The 16,690-nt window shown below is 42.7% G+C and overlaps 1 protein-coding gene across 3 annotated transcripts in view; it reads left to right on the forward strand.

Annotated features, from left to right (window-relative positions):
- LOC130283982 (up-regulator of cell proliferation-like) overlaps nt 1-16,382 on the forward strand; it is a 99,682-nt gene extending 83,300 nt beyond the window's left edge. For all 3 annotated transcript variants that reach the window (XM_056533834.1, XM_056533835.1, XM_056533836.1), the window contains one exon: nt 10,034-16,382. In XM_056533834.1, coding sequence (XP_056389809.1) covers nt 10,034-14,796 — 4,763 coding nt within the window. In that variant the 3' untranslated portion in view covers nt 14,797-16,382. The remainder of the gene's footprint in view (nt 1-10,033) is intronic.
- Nucleotides 16,383-16,690: the final 308 nt, after the last annotated feature.

A 16,690-nucleotide genomic window follows, 5' to 3' on the forward strand; every position in this document is an offset into this window, starting at 1 on the left:
ACAGAGGTTTGACAGACGGGACTGGGAGCAGACGTGAGGCATTTTCTGTGGCAAGAAGCACCCCAGCTCATGATCTCCCCGGTGGTCCAGACAAGGGTAGAGGAGTGGCGTTGGAGCCATGGCAGACCGAGGAGGAGTTCAGAGGAGCATTTGGGCAAAACAAAAAGTTCCATGCTCAAGAGCAGGGGTTCTGTGCGGTAACGCACAGTGCAGTATAGAAGTAAATCTTTCTTTCTGCGGCGAGTCCTCTCTTTAGGGGTCAGGCGAGACCGATCCACTTGCATAGCCTCCTCGGCGGGAGGCACAGGGGTGGATTGCAAAGGATACTGTGAGAGAGGTGCTCCGAGCGGTGTGGCACATGGCAGGGCCTTCCCAGGCAGGAGACCACGGCAGAGTCTAGAGTCCCCATCAAATTTGTCCGGCAGGGACAAGCAGGGGTTAGGAGCGACCGGTCGCTGCGGAGGAGTTGCAGGAGCCGGCGGAGGAGATGGTTGTTGCTGTTGCAGCTGCTCTGTCTGAGACTGAAGTTGCTGTATCTGCGGCAGCAGCTGCTGTATCTGTGACTGAAGTTGCTGTGTCACGGTGGTCAAGTATGCCAGCTGGTGATTTCGTTGGGTGATCATTAGGGATTGCTGGGCAATCACCGTGGAAATGTCGGCAAGACTTGACAGCGGCACCTCAGCGGAATCCATGGCCGGATCTACTATCACGGATCGGCAGGCAGGAGGTGGATCCTCTGTGTCAGAGAGGGATTGGCGTGGACCGTGTCGGTGGACCGGTTCTAAGTTGCTACTGGTTTTCACCAGAGCCCGCCGCAAAGCGGGATGGTCTTGCAGCGGCGGTAGCAACCAGGTCGTATCCACCGGCAACGGCTCAACCTCTCTGACTGCTGAGATAGGCATGGTACAAGGGATAAGGCAAGAGCAAGGTCGGACGTAGCAGAAGGTCAGGGCAGGCAGCAAGGATCGTAGTCAGGGGCAACGACAGGAGGTCTGGAACACAGGCTAGGAACACACAAGGAAAGGCTTTCTCTGGCACAAGGGCAACAAGATCCGGCAAGGGAGTGCAGGGGCAGTGAGCAGATATAGTCTGGGAGCAGGTGGGAGCCAATTAAGCTAATTGGGCCAGGCACCAATCATTGGTGCACTGGCCCTTTAAGTCTCAGAGAGCTGGCGCGCGCGCGCCCTAGAGAGCGGAGCCGCGCGCGCCAGCACATGACAGCAGGGGACCGGGACGGGTAAGTGACTTGGGATGCGATTCGCGAGCGGGCGCGTCCCGCTGTGCGAATCGCATCCCCGACGGCCATGTCAGTGCAGCGCTCCCGGTCAGCGGGACTGACCGGGGCGCTGCAGGGAGATAGACGCCGTGAGCGCTCCGGGGAGGAGCGGGGACCCGGAGCGCTCGGCGTAACACTTGTATATAGGAGCAGTATTATAGTAGTTATATTCTTGTATATAGGAGCAGTATTATAGTAGTTATATTCTTGTATATAGGAGCAGTATTATAGTAGTTATATTCTTGTATATAGGAGCAGTATTATAGTAGATATATTCTTGTATATAGGAGCAGTATTATAGTAGTTATATTCTTGTATATAGGGGGCAGTATTATAGTAGTTATATTCTTGTATATAGGAGCAGTATTATAGTAGTTATATTCTTGTATATAGGAGCAGTATTATAGTAGTTATATTCTTGTATAAAGGAGGCAGTATTATAGTAGTTATATTCATGTACATAGGAGGCAGTATTATAGTAATTTTATTCTTGTATATAGGAGCAGTATTATAGTAGTTATATTCTTGGATATAGTAGCTGTTACGCGAGCGCTCCGGGTCCCTGCTCCTCCCCGGAGCGCTCGCGGCGTTCTTCTGCGTGCAGCACCCTGGTCAGACCCGCTGACCGGGAGCGCTGCTCTGTTGTCACCGGCGGGGATGCGATTCGCTTAGCGGGTCGCATCCCAATCTTCTCACCTGCCCCGTCCTCCTGCTGTCCTGTCCCGGCGCGTGCGGCCCCGCTCTCTAGGGTGCGCGTGTGCCGGCTCTCTGAAATTTAAAGGGCCAGTGCACCATTAATTGGTGCCTGGCCCAATTAGTACCAAACACTTCCATATTATAAAAACCCACTTCCCCTTCCTGTCCTTGCTGGATCTTGTTGCCTTGTGCCAGGGTAAGCGTTCCCATGTGTCCTTTGCCTGTGTATCCAGACCCTTGCCGTTGCCCTTGACTACAAACTGTTGCTGCCTGCCCTGACCTTCTGCTACGTCTGACCTTGCCTTTTGCCTAGTCCTTCTGTACCGCGCCTGACTCAGCAGTCAGTGAGGTTGAGTCGCTATTGGGTGGAACGACCTGGGGGTTACCTGCCGCTGCAAGTCCATCCCGCTTTGCGGCGGGCTCTGGTGAAAACCAGTAACCCCTTAGATTCCGTTCCCCTGGTACGGCCCACGCCATTACTTCACTGACATAGAGGATCCACTACCTGTGTCATCCCTGCATACCACTCCGGACCGTGACAGTAGATCCGGCCATGGATCCCGCTGAGGTCCCGCTGCCCAGTGTCGCTGACCTAACCACGGTGGTCGCCCAGCAATCACAGCAGATCGCTCTACAAGGACAGCAGTTGACTCAGTTGACCGCTATGCTGCAACAGCTTCTGCCTCAACAACAGCAACCATCTCCTCCGCCAGCTCCTGCATCTCCTCTGCAGCGAGTGTCCGCTCCCAGATTCCGCCTGTCCCTACCAGACAAGTTTGATGGGGACTCTAAACTGTGCCGTGGATTCCTGTCCCAGTGTTCCCTACACCTGGAGATGATGTCAGACCAATTTCCTACAGAACAGTCTAAGGTGGCGTTCGTGGTCAGCCTGCTGTCTGGAAAGGCCTTGTCCTGGGCCACACCGCTTTGGGACCGCAACGCTCCTGCCACTGCTACTATCGAGTCCTTCTTCTCAGAAGTACGCACTGTCTTTGAGGAGCCAGCCTGGGCTTCCTCAGCCGAGACAGCCCTATTGAATCTTGTCCAAGGGAGTTCTTCAGTGGGCGAATACGCCATTCAGTTCCGCACCCTTGCCTCAGAGCTATCCTGGAATAATGAGACCCTCTGCGCGACCTTCAAAAAAGGCTTATCCAGTCACATCAAAGATGTTCTGGCCGCACAAGAAATTCCTGCTACCCTGTCTGAACTTATCCATTTGGCCACCCGAATCGTCATGCATTTCTCTGAAAGACGCCTGGAGCTTCGTCAGGAAAAGGATCTTGTTCGCACCAGGCGGTTTCCTCCCCTGGCACCACTCTTCCAGCATCCTTTGCAATTTGTTCCTGTGCCTTCCGCCAAGGAGGCTATGCAAGTGGATCGGTCTCGCCTGACCCAACAAGAGAGGACTCGCCGTAGGAACGAAAACCTGTGCCTGTACTGTGCTAGTTCTGAACATTTCCTGAAGGACTGTCCCATTCGTCCTCCGTGTCAGGGAAACGCTCGCACCTAGTTAACGTAGGAGAGGCGTTGCTAGGTGTGAATTCTTCTTCTCCATGACTGACTATACCTGTGCGGATTGCCATACCCGCTAATACTACATCCTTCTCCGCTGTGGCCTTCTTGGACTCGGGTTCAGCAGGAAGTTTCATTGAAGCCTCCCTAATCAACAGATTCAATATTCCAGTTACCCGTCTTGTCAAACCTCTCTTCATTTCATCCGTCAATGGAGAGAGACTGGTCAGCACCGTGCGTTACCGCACTCAAACACTACTCATGAGTGTTGGAGTTCACCATCATGAACATATTGAATTTTTGTGCTACCCAACTGCACTTCTGAAATTCTTCTGGGCTTGCCCTGGCTCCAACGTGATTCGCCTAGCCTCGACTGGGCCACCGGGGACATTAAGAGTTGGGGAACTTCTTGCCACAAGCGATGTCTCCACCCAGTTCCTTCCTGCCAAGTCTCCATGGCTACTCCATTGCCAGGTCTTCCTAAGGCCTATCAGGACTTTTCGGATGTCTTTTGTAAAAAGCAAGCAGAGGTCTTACCTCCACATAGACCCTATGACTGCCCTATCGACTTGCTCCCTGGTACCACACCTCCCCGTGGTAGGATTTACCCACTTTCTGCCCCGGAAACACAAGCTATGACAGAGTACATACAGGAAAACCTCAAAAGAGGTTTTATCTGGAAATCTTCTCCAGCCGGAGCTGGATTTTTCTTCGTTGCTTAAAAAGATGGATCTCTACGCCCCTGTATTGACTACCGCGATCTTAATAAAATTACTGTAAAAAATCGCTATCCTCTGCCTCTCATCTCTGAACTCTTTGACCGACTGCGTGGAGCTAAGATTTTCACCAAACTTGATCTAAGGGGCGCATATACCCTCATCCGTATTCGAGCAGGTGATGAATGGAAAACCGCCTTCAATACTAGAGATGGTCACTTTGAATACCTAGTCATGCCCTTTGGACTTTGCAATGCCCCAGCAGTCTTTCAGGACCTTGTTAATGAGATTTTTCGGGACATGCTGTATTCCTGTGTCTATCTTGATGACATCCTAATTTTTTCCTCCAACCTAGAGGAACATCGCCTTCATGTCCATCAAGTGCTTCAGCGACTATGCCAAAATCAACTTTACGCCAAAATTGAGAAATGTCTATTTGAACGCAGCAGTCTTCTCTTCCTGGGATACATTGTGTCCGGTCAAGGTCTTCAAATGGACCCAGATAAGCTATCTGCGGTAGTTGATTGGTCTCGTCCCACTGGCCTACGAGCATTCCAAAGATTTCTCGGATTTGCAAATTATTATCGTCAATTTATTCCCCACTTCTCCACCATCGTTGCTCCTATTGTAGCACTGACTAAGAAAAATGGTAATCCGAAATCCTGGCCGCCACAGGCGGAGGAAGCCTTTAACCACCTCAAAGCCGCCTTCTCCTCTGCTCCAGTCTTGTCCAGACCAGATCCTCTGAAGCCCTTCTTCCTCGAGGTTGACGCCTGCTCAGTTGGAGCCGGAGCTGTTCTCCTACAAAAATCTGCTAAAGGAAAAAATGTCACTTGTGGATTTTTCTCCAAAACCTTTTCTCCTCCTGAAAAAAACGATTCCATTGGAGACCGTGAACTATTGGCTATTAAGTTGGCACTTGAGGAGTGGAGACATCTTCTGGAAGGATCCCTTCACCCCATCACCATTTATACAGATTACAAAAATTTGTCTTATCTTCAATCCGCCCAGCGGCTAAATCCTCGCCAGGCTAGATGGTCGTTGTTTTTTGCCCGTTTCAACTTTCAAATCCATTTTCGTCCCGCAGACAAGAATTTCAGGGCTGATGCTCTATCTCGTACCACCGATGCCTCTGAAGCCGAGACCCTTCCTCAGCACATCATCCCCCCTGAGTGTCTGATCTCTTCTGCTCCTGCTTCTCTTGTGCCTATCCCTCCAGGAAAAACTTATGTTCCTCCCCGTCTTCGCCTCCGGATCCTCAAATGGGGCCATTCCTCCCTTCTGGCTGGTCACGCTGAAATCAAAAAATCTATACAGTTGATTGCCAGACACTATTGGATGTCCTCCCTGGAAAAGGATGTGACCGATTTCGTACGAGCCTGTACAGTGTGTGCAGGTGACAAGACCCCACGCCAGAAGCCTGCAGGTCTTCCTTCTTCCTCTGCCGGTGCCTGAACAGCCTTGGTCCCACATAGCCATGGACTTCATCACTGATCTTCCTTTATCCCATGGCAACACTGTCATCTGGGTGGTCGTTGATCATTTTTCCAAAATGGCTCACTTTATTCCGCTTCCTGGCCTTCCTTCTGCGCCACAATTAGCGAAGCAATTTTTTCTGCAGATTTTTCGTCTTCACGGGCTTCCCACGCATATCGTCTCGTATAGAGGCGTTCAATTTGTGTCAAAATTTTGGATAGCTCTCTGTAATCAATTAAAGATCAAATTAAATTTCACCCCCAATCCAATTTACAAGTGGAAAGAGTGAACCAGATTCTTGGTGACTACTTGCGACATTTTGTCTCCTCCCGCCAAGATGATTGGGTCGACGTTCTGCCCTGGGCTAAATTCTCGTACAATTTCAAAAATTCAGAATCTTCCGCCAAATCTCCATTTTTTGTGGTGTACGGCCGTCACCCGCTGCCCCCCCTCCTCATTCCCACTTCTTCTGGAGTTCCTGCCGTGGATGAAGTAACCCTGGATTTCTCCGCTATCTGGAAGGAGACTCAAAAGTCGCTCTTACTGGCATCTATGAAGAGACATGCGGATAAAAAGAGAAGAACTCCTCTTGTCATTGTCCCTGGTGACAAAGTGTGGCTCTCTGCCAAATACATACGGTTTCGTGTCCCTAGGTACAAGTTGGGTCCTCGTTACCTCGGGCCATTTAAAATCAAAAACCAAATCAATTCTGTCTCCTACAAACTCCACCTTCCTTCCTTTCTTCTTATTCCTAAATCTTTCCATGTACCGCGCCTGACTCAGCAGTCAGTGAGGTTGAGTCGCTATTGGGTGGAACGACCTGGGGGTTACCTGCCGCAGCAAGTCAATCCCGCTTTGCGGCGGGCTCTGGTGAAAACCAGTAACCCCTTAGATTCCGTTCCCCTGCTACGGCCCACGCCATCACCTCACTGACATAGAGGATCCACTACCTGTGTCATTCCTGCATACCACTCCAGACCGTGACAGTAGCAGTATTATAGTAGTTGTATTCTTGTATATAGGAGCAGTATTATAGTAGTTATATTATTGTATATAGAAGCAGTATTATAGTAGTTATATTCTTGTATATAGGAGCAGTATTATAGTAGTTATATTATTGTATATAGGAGCAGTATTATAGTAGATATATTCTTGTATATAGGAGCAGTATTATAGTAGTTATATTCTTGTATATAGGAGCAGTATTATAGTAGTTGTATTCTTGTATATAGGAGCAGTATTATCGTAGATATATTCTTGTATATTGGAGGCAGTATTATAGCCAGAGAAAGCGCCGTCCGGCGTGAAACTAGTCGTGTATGGCTTTTTTTCTCCTCCACGTCCTGCACCTGTAAGATCGATCTTGTGATCTGAAATAAACCTCCTGTGTTCCTGGCATTTGACAGTGGGTGAGTGTGGTATTCATTCCTTTACCTGCTTCTTGGATTTATATGAACACTATATTTGTACCTGCACCTCCAGGTATAGCCTGTGTCACAAGTCCGTCTGCACAGCCTCGCATTGCATGGTAAGAACTTTTCCTGTTACTAAGGGAGACCACACAATAGTGCCACTCATCTTGTTGGACTGTTATAGTAGTTATATTTTTGTATATAGGAGCAGTATTATAGTAGTTATATTCTTGTATATAGGGGCAGTATTATAGTAGTTATATTCTTGTATATAGGATCAGTATTATAGTAGTTGTATTCTTGTATATAGGAGCAGTATTATAGTAGTTATATTCTTGCATATAGGAGGCAGTATTATAGTAGTTGTATTCTTGTATATAGGAGCAGTATTATAGTAGTTATATTCTTGTATTTAGGAGCAGTATTATAGTAGTTATATTCTTGTATATAGGATCAGTATTATAGTAGTTGTATTCTTGTATATAGGAGCAGTATTATAGTAGTTATATTCTTGTATATAGGAGCAGTATTATAGTAGTTATATTTTTGTATATAGGAGCAGTATTATAGTAGTTATATTCTTGTATATAGGAGGCAGTATTATAGTAGTTGTATTCTTGTATATAGGAGGCAGTATTACAGTAGATAAATTCTTGTATATAGGAGGTAGTATTATAGTAGTTATATTTTTGTGTTTAGGAGCAGTATTATAGTAGTTGTATTCTTGTATATAGGAGCAATATTATAGTAGTTATATTCTTGTATATAGGAGCAGTATTATAGTAGTTATATTCTTGTTGTTACGCCGAGCGCTCTGGGTCCCCGCTCCTCCCTGGAGCGCTCACAGCGTTCTCCTGTTCGCAGCGCCCCGGTCAGACCCGCTGACCGGGTGCGCTGCGATAATGTCCCTAGCCAGGATGCGATTCGTGATGCGGGACGCGCCAGCTCGCGGTGCGCATCCCAACCCGCTTACCAGACTCGCTCCCCGTCTGTGCTGTCCCGGCGCGCGCGGCCCCGCTCCCTAGGGCGCGCGCGCGCCGGTTCTTTGCGATTTAACGGGCCGGTGCGCCACTGATTGGTGCATGGTTTTTAATTAGTGTGTTCACCTGTGCACTTCCCTATATTACCTCACTTCCCCTGCACTTCCTTGCCGGATCTTGTTGCCATTGTGCCAGTGAAAGCGTTCCTTGTGTATCCCTAGCCAGTGTTCCAGACCTCTTGCCGTTGCCCCTGACTACGATCCTTGCTGCCTGCCCTGACCTTCTGCTACGTCCGACCCTGCTCTTGTCTAATCCCTTGTACCACGCCTATCTCAGCAGTCAGAGAGGTTGAGCCGTTGCCGGTGGATACGACCTGGTTGCTACCGCCGCTGCAAGGCCATCCCGCTTTGCGGTGGGCTCTGGTGTAAACCAGTAGCAACTTAGAACCGGTCCACCGACACGGTCCACGCCAATCCCTCTCTGACACAGAGGATCCACCTCCAGCCTGCCGAATCCTGACACTTGTATATAGGAGCAGTATTATAGTAGTTATATTCTTGTATATAGGAGCAGTATTATAGTAGTTATATTCTTGTATATAGGAGCAGTATTATAATAGTTATATTCTTGTATATAGAAGACAGTATTATAGTAGTTATAGTCTTATATATAGGAGCAGTATTATAGTAGTTATATTCTTGTATATAGGAGCAGTATTATAGTAGTTATATTCTTGTATATAGGAGCAGTATTATAGTAGTTATATTCTTGTATATAGGAGGCAGTATTATAGTAGTTATATTCTTGTATATAGGAGCAGTATTATAGTAGTTATATTCTTGTATATAGGGGCAGTATTATAGTAGGTATATTCTTGCATATAGAAGCAGTATTATAGTAGTTATATTCTTGTATATAGGAGTAGTATTATAGTAGTTATATTCCTGTATATAGGAGCAGTATTATAGTAGTTATATTCCTGTATATAGGAGCAGTATTATAGTAGTTATATTCCTGTACATAGGGGGCAGTATTATAGTAGTTATATTCTTGTATATAGGGGCAGTATTATAGTAGTTATATTCTTGTATATAGGGGCAGTATTATAGTTGGTATATTCTTGTATATTGGAGCAGTATTATAGTAGTTATATTCTTGTATATAGGAGCAGTATTATAGTAGTTATATTCTTGTATATAGGAGGCAGTATTATAGTAGTTATATTCTTGTATATAGGAGCAGTATTATAGTAGTTATATTCTTGTATATAGGAGCAGTATTATAGTAGTTATATTCTTGTATATAGGAGCAGTATTATAGTAGTTATATTCTTGTATATAGGAGCAGTATTATAGTAGTTATATTCTTGTATATAGGATCAGTATTATAGTAGTTCTATTCTTGTATATAGGAGCAGTATTATAGTAGTTATATTTTTGTATATAGGAGCAGTATTATAGTAGTTATATTCTTGTATATAGGAGACAGTATTATAGTAGTTATATTCTTGTATATGGGGAGCAGTATTATGGTAGTTATATTCTTGTATATAGGGGGCAGTATTATAGTAGTTAAATTCTTCTATATAGAAGGCAGTATTATAGTAGTTATAGTCTTGTATATAGGAGCAGTATTATAGTAGTTATATTCTTGTATATAGGAGCAGTATTATAGTAGTTATATTCTTGTATATAGGAGCAGTATTATAGTAGTTATATTCTTGTATATAGGATCAGTATTATAGTAATTATATTCATTTATATAGGAGCAGTATTCTAGTAGTTATATTCTTGTATATAGGGGCAGTATTATAGTAGTTATATTCTTTTATAGTGGAACTTATAAGTTACTTTTTAAAATTACTTTTTAAATTTACATTCTTTGTTTTTGTGTAATTACACCATATAATATTTCTAATATCACTTTAACTGTTCATTTTCTCATATCACATTCATATCTCCGCAGGTAAACCCAGAAAGTTTCAGGAACTGGTGGAACAGCTGAATGTGAAAATGCTCTTGACTACAAAGCTGTCTCTGAGAGATGTTTTAAGTATTGGAAAAGAGAACAACAATGTTCAACCACAACGTTTTGAGGACATCATGTGGTATTTCTTAAGGAAGCTAATGGCTTTAAACCAAACAGCGCGAAATATTCAACTGCAACAGGATAATTCTACTCAGGAACCAAATGATGAAGATGATGAGGACTATGATGATTTGTTTGATGACTCTGAAATAAAGCATCAGTCAGGTCCTATCAACCCATTGGATATTATTTGTGTTCTTCTTCATTGTTCAGACAGCTTTCTGCAGCAAGAAATTGTAACAAAAATGTCTGTGTGTCAGTTTGCTGTTCCTTTGTTGCTTCCTCTTGGTGATGGTTCAGGCTGCACTTTTATGCTTTGGGCAATGAGAGACATTGTGAAGAAATGGAGACCTCAGTCTCTAGCAGACAGTAAAGGGTTCAGAGAAGACAATGTGGTGAATATTGAAATGCCGATCTTCTCTTTCTTTAGGTTGGGGCCAAATAAATTATCTAAATCTAAACTACTAAACCAGGTTCTTAACCCAACTCAGCAACATCATGACTTCTTCATACATGACAACATGGAAGGAGGGAACATTGAAAGGAAGATATCTGATGGGCTGGTGGAAATGTCCTGGTACTTTCCTTGTGGGAATTCTGATGTTTTCTCAGAACCAATTGCTGTGGCCAACCTACGAGGAGACCTGGAGTCTAACTGGGATCAGTTCACATTTCTCACTCGCATCTCATCGGCCATCTTTATATTTATTGAGAGTATGAGTGAGAGACAACTCCGATTATTATCATCCTGCGATCCCAATGATACCAAGTTTTATTTTGTTGTCAGTCCAGGTAAAGACAAGGCTGTTGACTCAAAGACAAAGACACACCTTAAACACCTAATGCCAAGGTTACACGCTACTGCAAAGCACATTATAGCAAAGGGAAGCAATGCCAATGATGCAGAATTTGTGAAACGGATACAGAAGATCATTGAAAAATTGTTGGATGCAGATCCGCCAATTTCATCTCTAGAAAGTCTGAGAAACCACAGATATTGGTTTAATATTGATGTAGATGAGAACTTTCCGGAATGTCAAAAAGCAAGAGCATACGCGTGTAACATCACTTCAGTCATCAAAGATGTTGAAGAATATAAAAGGGAGACACTAAAACTGCAGGGAGAACTATGGAAACAACTGTCTAAAGTGGAAAAAGAACTATGTAGAATGACAAAACAAGGGGGAAAAGACACACAAACTTATCAGTATGAACTAAACCAGGAACGGATCTCCCTACACAGGCAGCAAAATGAACATGACTTACCAAATGGCATAATGTTATTTATCAATGCTATCACCCATTTGTCTAAAACAGAGAAACGCTATTTTTTAAAGTGGATGAAATTTGAACTTGATTTAACTGCTCGAAAAAATTTGTCCAAGTTGCAAGAGGAATACAGGGAAAAATCGAAATCCAACAATTCTGATGAGCTTAAGAAGATAGACCAGAAAATAGCAGATAGTTCCTTAGGGATAGAACATTTCCTGCGTGAGTTGGGACAGTTTTATGAAGCTGAATGTTCCATGATAAAAGAAGGAATAATTCCTGAACACAGGAAACAGTTCGGTGGACTTCCAGGAATAGCTGCAGACTTACTTATAGATGGCTTTCCTCTGGAGCTGATTGATGGAGATGCCTCTAATATCCCCATGAAGTGGATAACTGATATTCTGAAAGCGCTAAATATGAAACTTGGCCCAATGTCTTGGGAGAGCCAGAAAGGGATAACTGTGCTAGATGAGATGACAGCAGGACAATGCAGGATAAAAGTGATAACTGTGCTGGGAGTGCAGAGTACTGGGAAGTCCACCCTTCTGAATACCATGTTTGGTCTACAGTTCCCTGTGGCAAGTGGACGATGCACACGAGGAGCCTTCATGACCCTTATTAAAGTGGAGGAGAACTTTAAAGAGGAGATTGGCTGTGAATTTATTCTGGTAATTGACACTGAAGGGTTAAAAGCTCCTGAATTGTCTTCACTTGATGATAGTTATGAACATGATAATGAATTGGCCACATTAGTGATTGGGTTGAGTGACATCACTATAGTCAACATGGCCATGGAGAACACCACAGAGATGAAAGATATTTTGCAGATTGTGGTCCATGCATTTCTAAGGATGAAAGAAGTTGGAAAGAAGCCCAACTGCCAGTTTGTCCATCAGAATGTGAGCGATGTGTCCGCCCATGAGAACAACATGAGAGACAGGAAGAAACTTCTAGAACAACTAGATAAAATGACAAAAGTTGCAGCAGAAATGGAAAAAAGAAGAGGAATCACAACTTTCACTGACGTGATGGACTATGATGTTGAGAAACACAATTGGTACATTCCCGGGCTGTGGCATGGAGTTCCACCGATGGCTCGAGTAAATATTGGTTACAGTGAAAATGTCCACAAGCTAAAAGAGTATCTGGTTGACTTCATAAAATCTCAAAAATCACCTTCCACCATCAATGGATTTATTTCTTGGATAGAAAGTTTGTGGAAAGCTGTGAAACACGAGAAATTCATCTTTAGTTTCATGAACATTCTGGTAGCTGATGCGTATAATAATTTGTCTGTGAATTTCTCTAATTGGGAATGGGAATTCCACAAAAAAGTGTATAACTGGATCATGAGCACAGAAAACAAAATAAAAAATGAATCAGCTGAGAGCCTGGATAGACAAGCGCTGTCTGGGTACAGGGGGGAACTTCAACAGTTGCTGCTTCTGGAAGAAAATAGCATGCTGGGGCATCTGGAAAAGCATTTTGAGGATAAGTTAGAAAATGCTAATCTTATAGAAAGATATCGGGAGGATTTTAAACAGAGTGTGAAATTCTTAAAAAATGAACTTGAAAGAAATGCCCTTAGCAAATGCCACGAGACAATTTCTATCCAAAAAGGGAAATTTGAGATTCATAAAATCCAGAATCAGTATCAACAACTAATAGAGAAGAAAATCTCTAAACTTCTGAACAGTGGTAAAAAGAAGAACCTACAAATGAGCCATCAAGAAGTAAAACAAGAGTTTGAATCCATGTGGGAGGAGACGCTATCACAGTTACAGGTAGAGACTTTGCAGCGGAGAAATGTCAGTGAAACGATTTTACAGCAGTTAAAGAGTGACCTAAAAAGACAAGGACCTGTCATAAGTGAGACACTGGTCCACATAAATAGCTTAGAACCTTATGCAAATCAAACCTTTGTTATGAATGACACACACATTGATCGTTCTCTTCTTTCAAATATAAAAAGCATGTTTGGGAACAGGAAAGAACCCTATGACAAGGTAGGAGATCTTGCTACCTCCCTAATAGAGATGTGTAACAAATATGTAACAGAGAAGATAAATACAGCTGAAGACTATGATGATGCCTACTGTCAGGAACTACTGCACATGATTAATACAAAACTTCAGAGTACAACAAAAAAGCTTCACTTCTCACCAGAGTTTGAGTTGGACATCAAGCTTTTTATCTTTGCGAAGGCCTCACAAAGGTTTCAGAAGATGCATGAAACCTTTATTCAAAAGAACGACCCGAAAACATGTTTAGAGAACCTGAAACCTCAGTATTTGTCAACATTTGCCAATATACTTATGGAAAAGGACAAGAGTTGGAGAAGAGCCAGACAGTTTTGTGAGCAATGCCTAAAGCCAGCCGTTACGGAATATATCTTCAAACATCTGGGAGAAAAGATGGTGGATGACATTTTACATGGTCTTGATAACAGGATGTTCAGCAGCAGAACCTTTTTTCAGTGTAACTTATTGACCCTTTTACTGGAGGAAATGTCTTTTGATAAATATGTACAATACATACACTCATATGAGTCATTTTCAAAAACCTGGATACTAAATTATGTCACGGAAAAATATCAATCCACTGAATTATTAGCGCCATTGTATGAAAATATTCTTTCTTCCATTTGTGTAAAAACTCTGAATGTTCTTCAAGATGAATCTAGTCTTCAAAGTAAAAATGTTTCATTATTTTTGGAAACTGTTTGTGACAAGTTGAACAGAGAATTAGTGATTTCAAAGCCAGAAATCAAAGTCATCACTTTCCATAACAAAGCGAAGGTTGAGGAATTCTCTTCTAAGGTTCAGGATTTACTCACAGAAATGAAAGATCAAATCCTATCAGAGCTGAAGTCTATGAGTGTCAACTCTGTACTTTCTATGGTCACTATGAAACCACAAGAGGAATTGTTCAAGAAGGTGATTGGATGTGGACATCAGTGTCCGTTCTGTAAAGTCCCATGCGAAGCAGGAGGTGGTGAACATAAGGAGCACTTTGCATCTTTTCATAGACCTAAAGGTTTGGGACAATACAGATGGAAAGACAGAGAATGTTTAGTCACAGATATATGCACCTCGTCTGTCGTCTCTGCAACTTGTTTTAGAAATTCAGACACAAAATGGGAACCTCATCCATACAAAGAGTATCGCACTTATTATCCAGACTGGGCCATCCAACCCGACCCCAGCATTGAATCATCAGATTACTGGAAACACATTTTTGTCCAATTTAATGAAAAGTTTGCTGAAAAATATAAAGCCAAACCAGCTGAACTGCCAGATGACTGGTACCTAATCACAAACGTTCAGGCTCTTGAGAGTCTACAGAAGGTTTTCAATGTGTCATATTGATTTGATACATTGAAGGAATTGGGTTCTAATCTTCTTAGTAATAATTTCCATCACTATATAAATTGTTGTAATCTAAAAAGTCATAATTGAAAATCTCATTAATGTAAAACAATTTATGAAATATCCTTTCTATACCATAATGTTGTATTTCAGTCACTCCTCTAGTTTGAATATTTAGTATTAAATATTGTAGTGTCTGATATTTACCTTTATCTACCCCCACAAAATTGTAAAGTGATGCAGAATTTGTTGGTTCTATATAATAAGAACAACAACAATACTACTACTACTAATTATAATAATAAGAATAATATATATATATATATATATATATATATATAGCAAACGAAATAGGCGACAGCACTCTCATACGATGCAAATAAGCGGTCTTTATTCACATAGGTGTGATGGCGACGTTTCGGCTAGCTCACCTAGCCATTATCGAGCTCGATACATTAGCACACAATCTATCACTTTTCTTGACTTGGAGATAAAAGTGAGTCCGGATAAAACTAGGTTAAATTGTAATACTTATAAAAAACCAACTACAAAAAACAGCTATATCGATTATACCAGTTGCCATCTATCTAGTTGGCTTACAAATATCCCTAAAGGACAGTTTCGTCGTTTAAAACGTAATTGTACATCCAATAATACTTTTTTGGAAGAAGCAGAAGATATGATATCTCTCTTCAAAGATAAAAATGATCCGGAAACACTTTTGACCCAGTCCCTTAATCACGTTAAACTCCTGGATAGGACCACATTTTTTACACCAAAAGAAAATGACACTATATCTACAGAACATTCAATCAAATTAATTTTACCTTATAATCACGAATATAAAAAAATTGAACAAATCATTAATAAACACTGACATATGGTTAAACAGGATAAAGACATAGGAGGATTGCTGCCAGACCAAGCTCCTATCGTATATATAAAAAAGCCCCGAATTTGGGGATAACGATTGCACCAAGTATCAAACCCCCCATAAAAACCCACAATTTGTCTGAGACTTGGTTAAACACAAAAGGATTTTTTAGATGTGGAATATGCCTCAACTGTGTGAAGGTGAAGGGCCCTAAAAAAACGATAGAAATTTCATCATGTACCACTGATTTCAAATGGACTATTAAAGAACACATCTCGTGTCACACAAGTTGAGTACTATATCTGATACAGTGTGGATGTATGAAGCAATACATTGGGAGAACAAAAAGACCACTAAAAGTCAGAATTGCTGAACATTTAACAAATATAAAATATGGAAATTTAAAACATCCTTTATCAGCTCATTTTGCAAAATTCCATAATAAAGAAATTACTACTTTCTTTTATACAGGTCTACAAACTATTAAGAAAGATTGGAGAGGAGGTAGCTTCATTGATAAAATGTCTAAGGCCGAAAGTCAGAAGATTTATGAATTTAACTCTAGAGCCGAATGGCCTGAATTCAAACTTTGAACTTTTTGGATTTCCGTAGAGTGTGTCTCGCTCTCCCCATGAGGGCCCCCTTCCTTGTTCATCATAGGGGCACCCATCGGGGAGCTGGACCCACCCTATTTTGCTCTGCGCTCCAATTTTGTGCAAACTGGCATAATTCACTTTTTATATAGTGCACTCCGTAATCGTAAAGTTTGAAACAGTTGATAAAATGGTATAGTTACCAACTCCATAGATGATGTGATTTTTTGGCTGGACGTCCGAGAGATAGATGGCAAGTGCTGTGGAGGCTGTGTCCAGCGCTGGCATGCGCTTGCGGTGACGGGCCCGGTTGCCACAGACCGAAGAAAAGTCACCGGTCACGGAGTAACTTCGGAGATGGAAGCACACTCGGAGACAGATGGATCTACTCCGGGAACAAAGGAAAGCCTCGTGGAGGATCTCTCGG

The sequence above is a fragment of the Hyla sarda genome, chromosome 8 (assembly GCF_029499605.1).
Source record: "Hyla sarda isolate aHylSar1 chromosome 8, aHylSar1.hap1, whole genome shotgun sequence".
Taxonomy (NCBI): Eukaryota; Metazoa; Chordata; class Amphibia; order Anura; family Hylidae; genus Hyla; species Hyla sarda.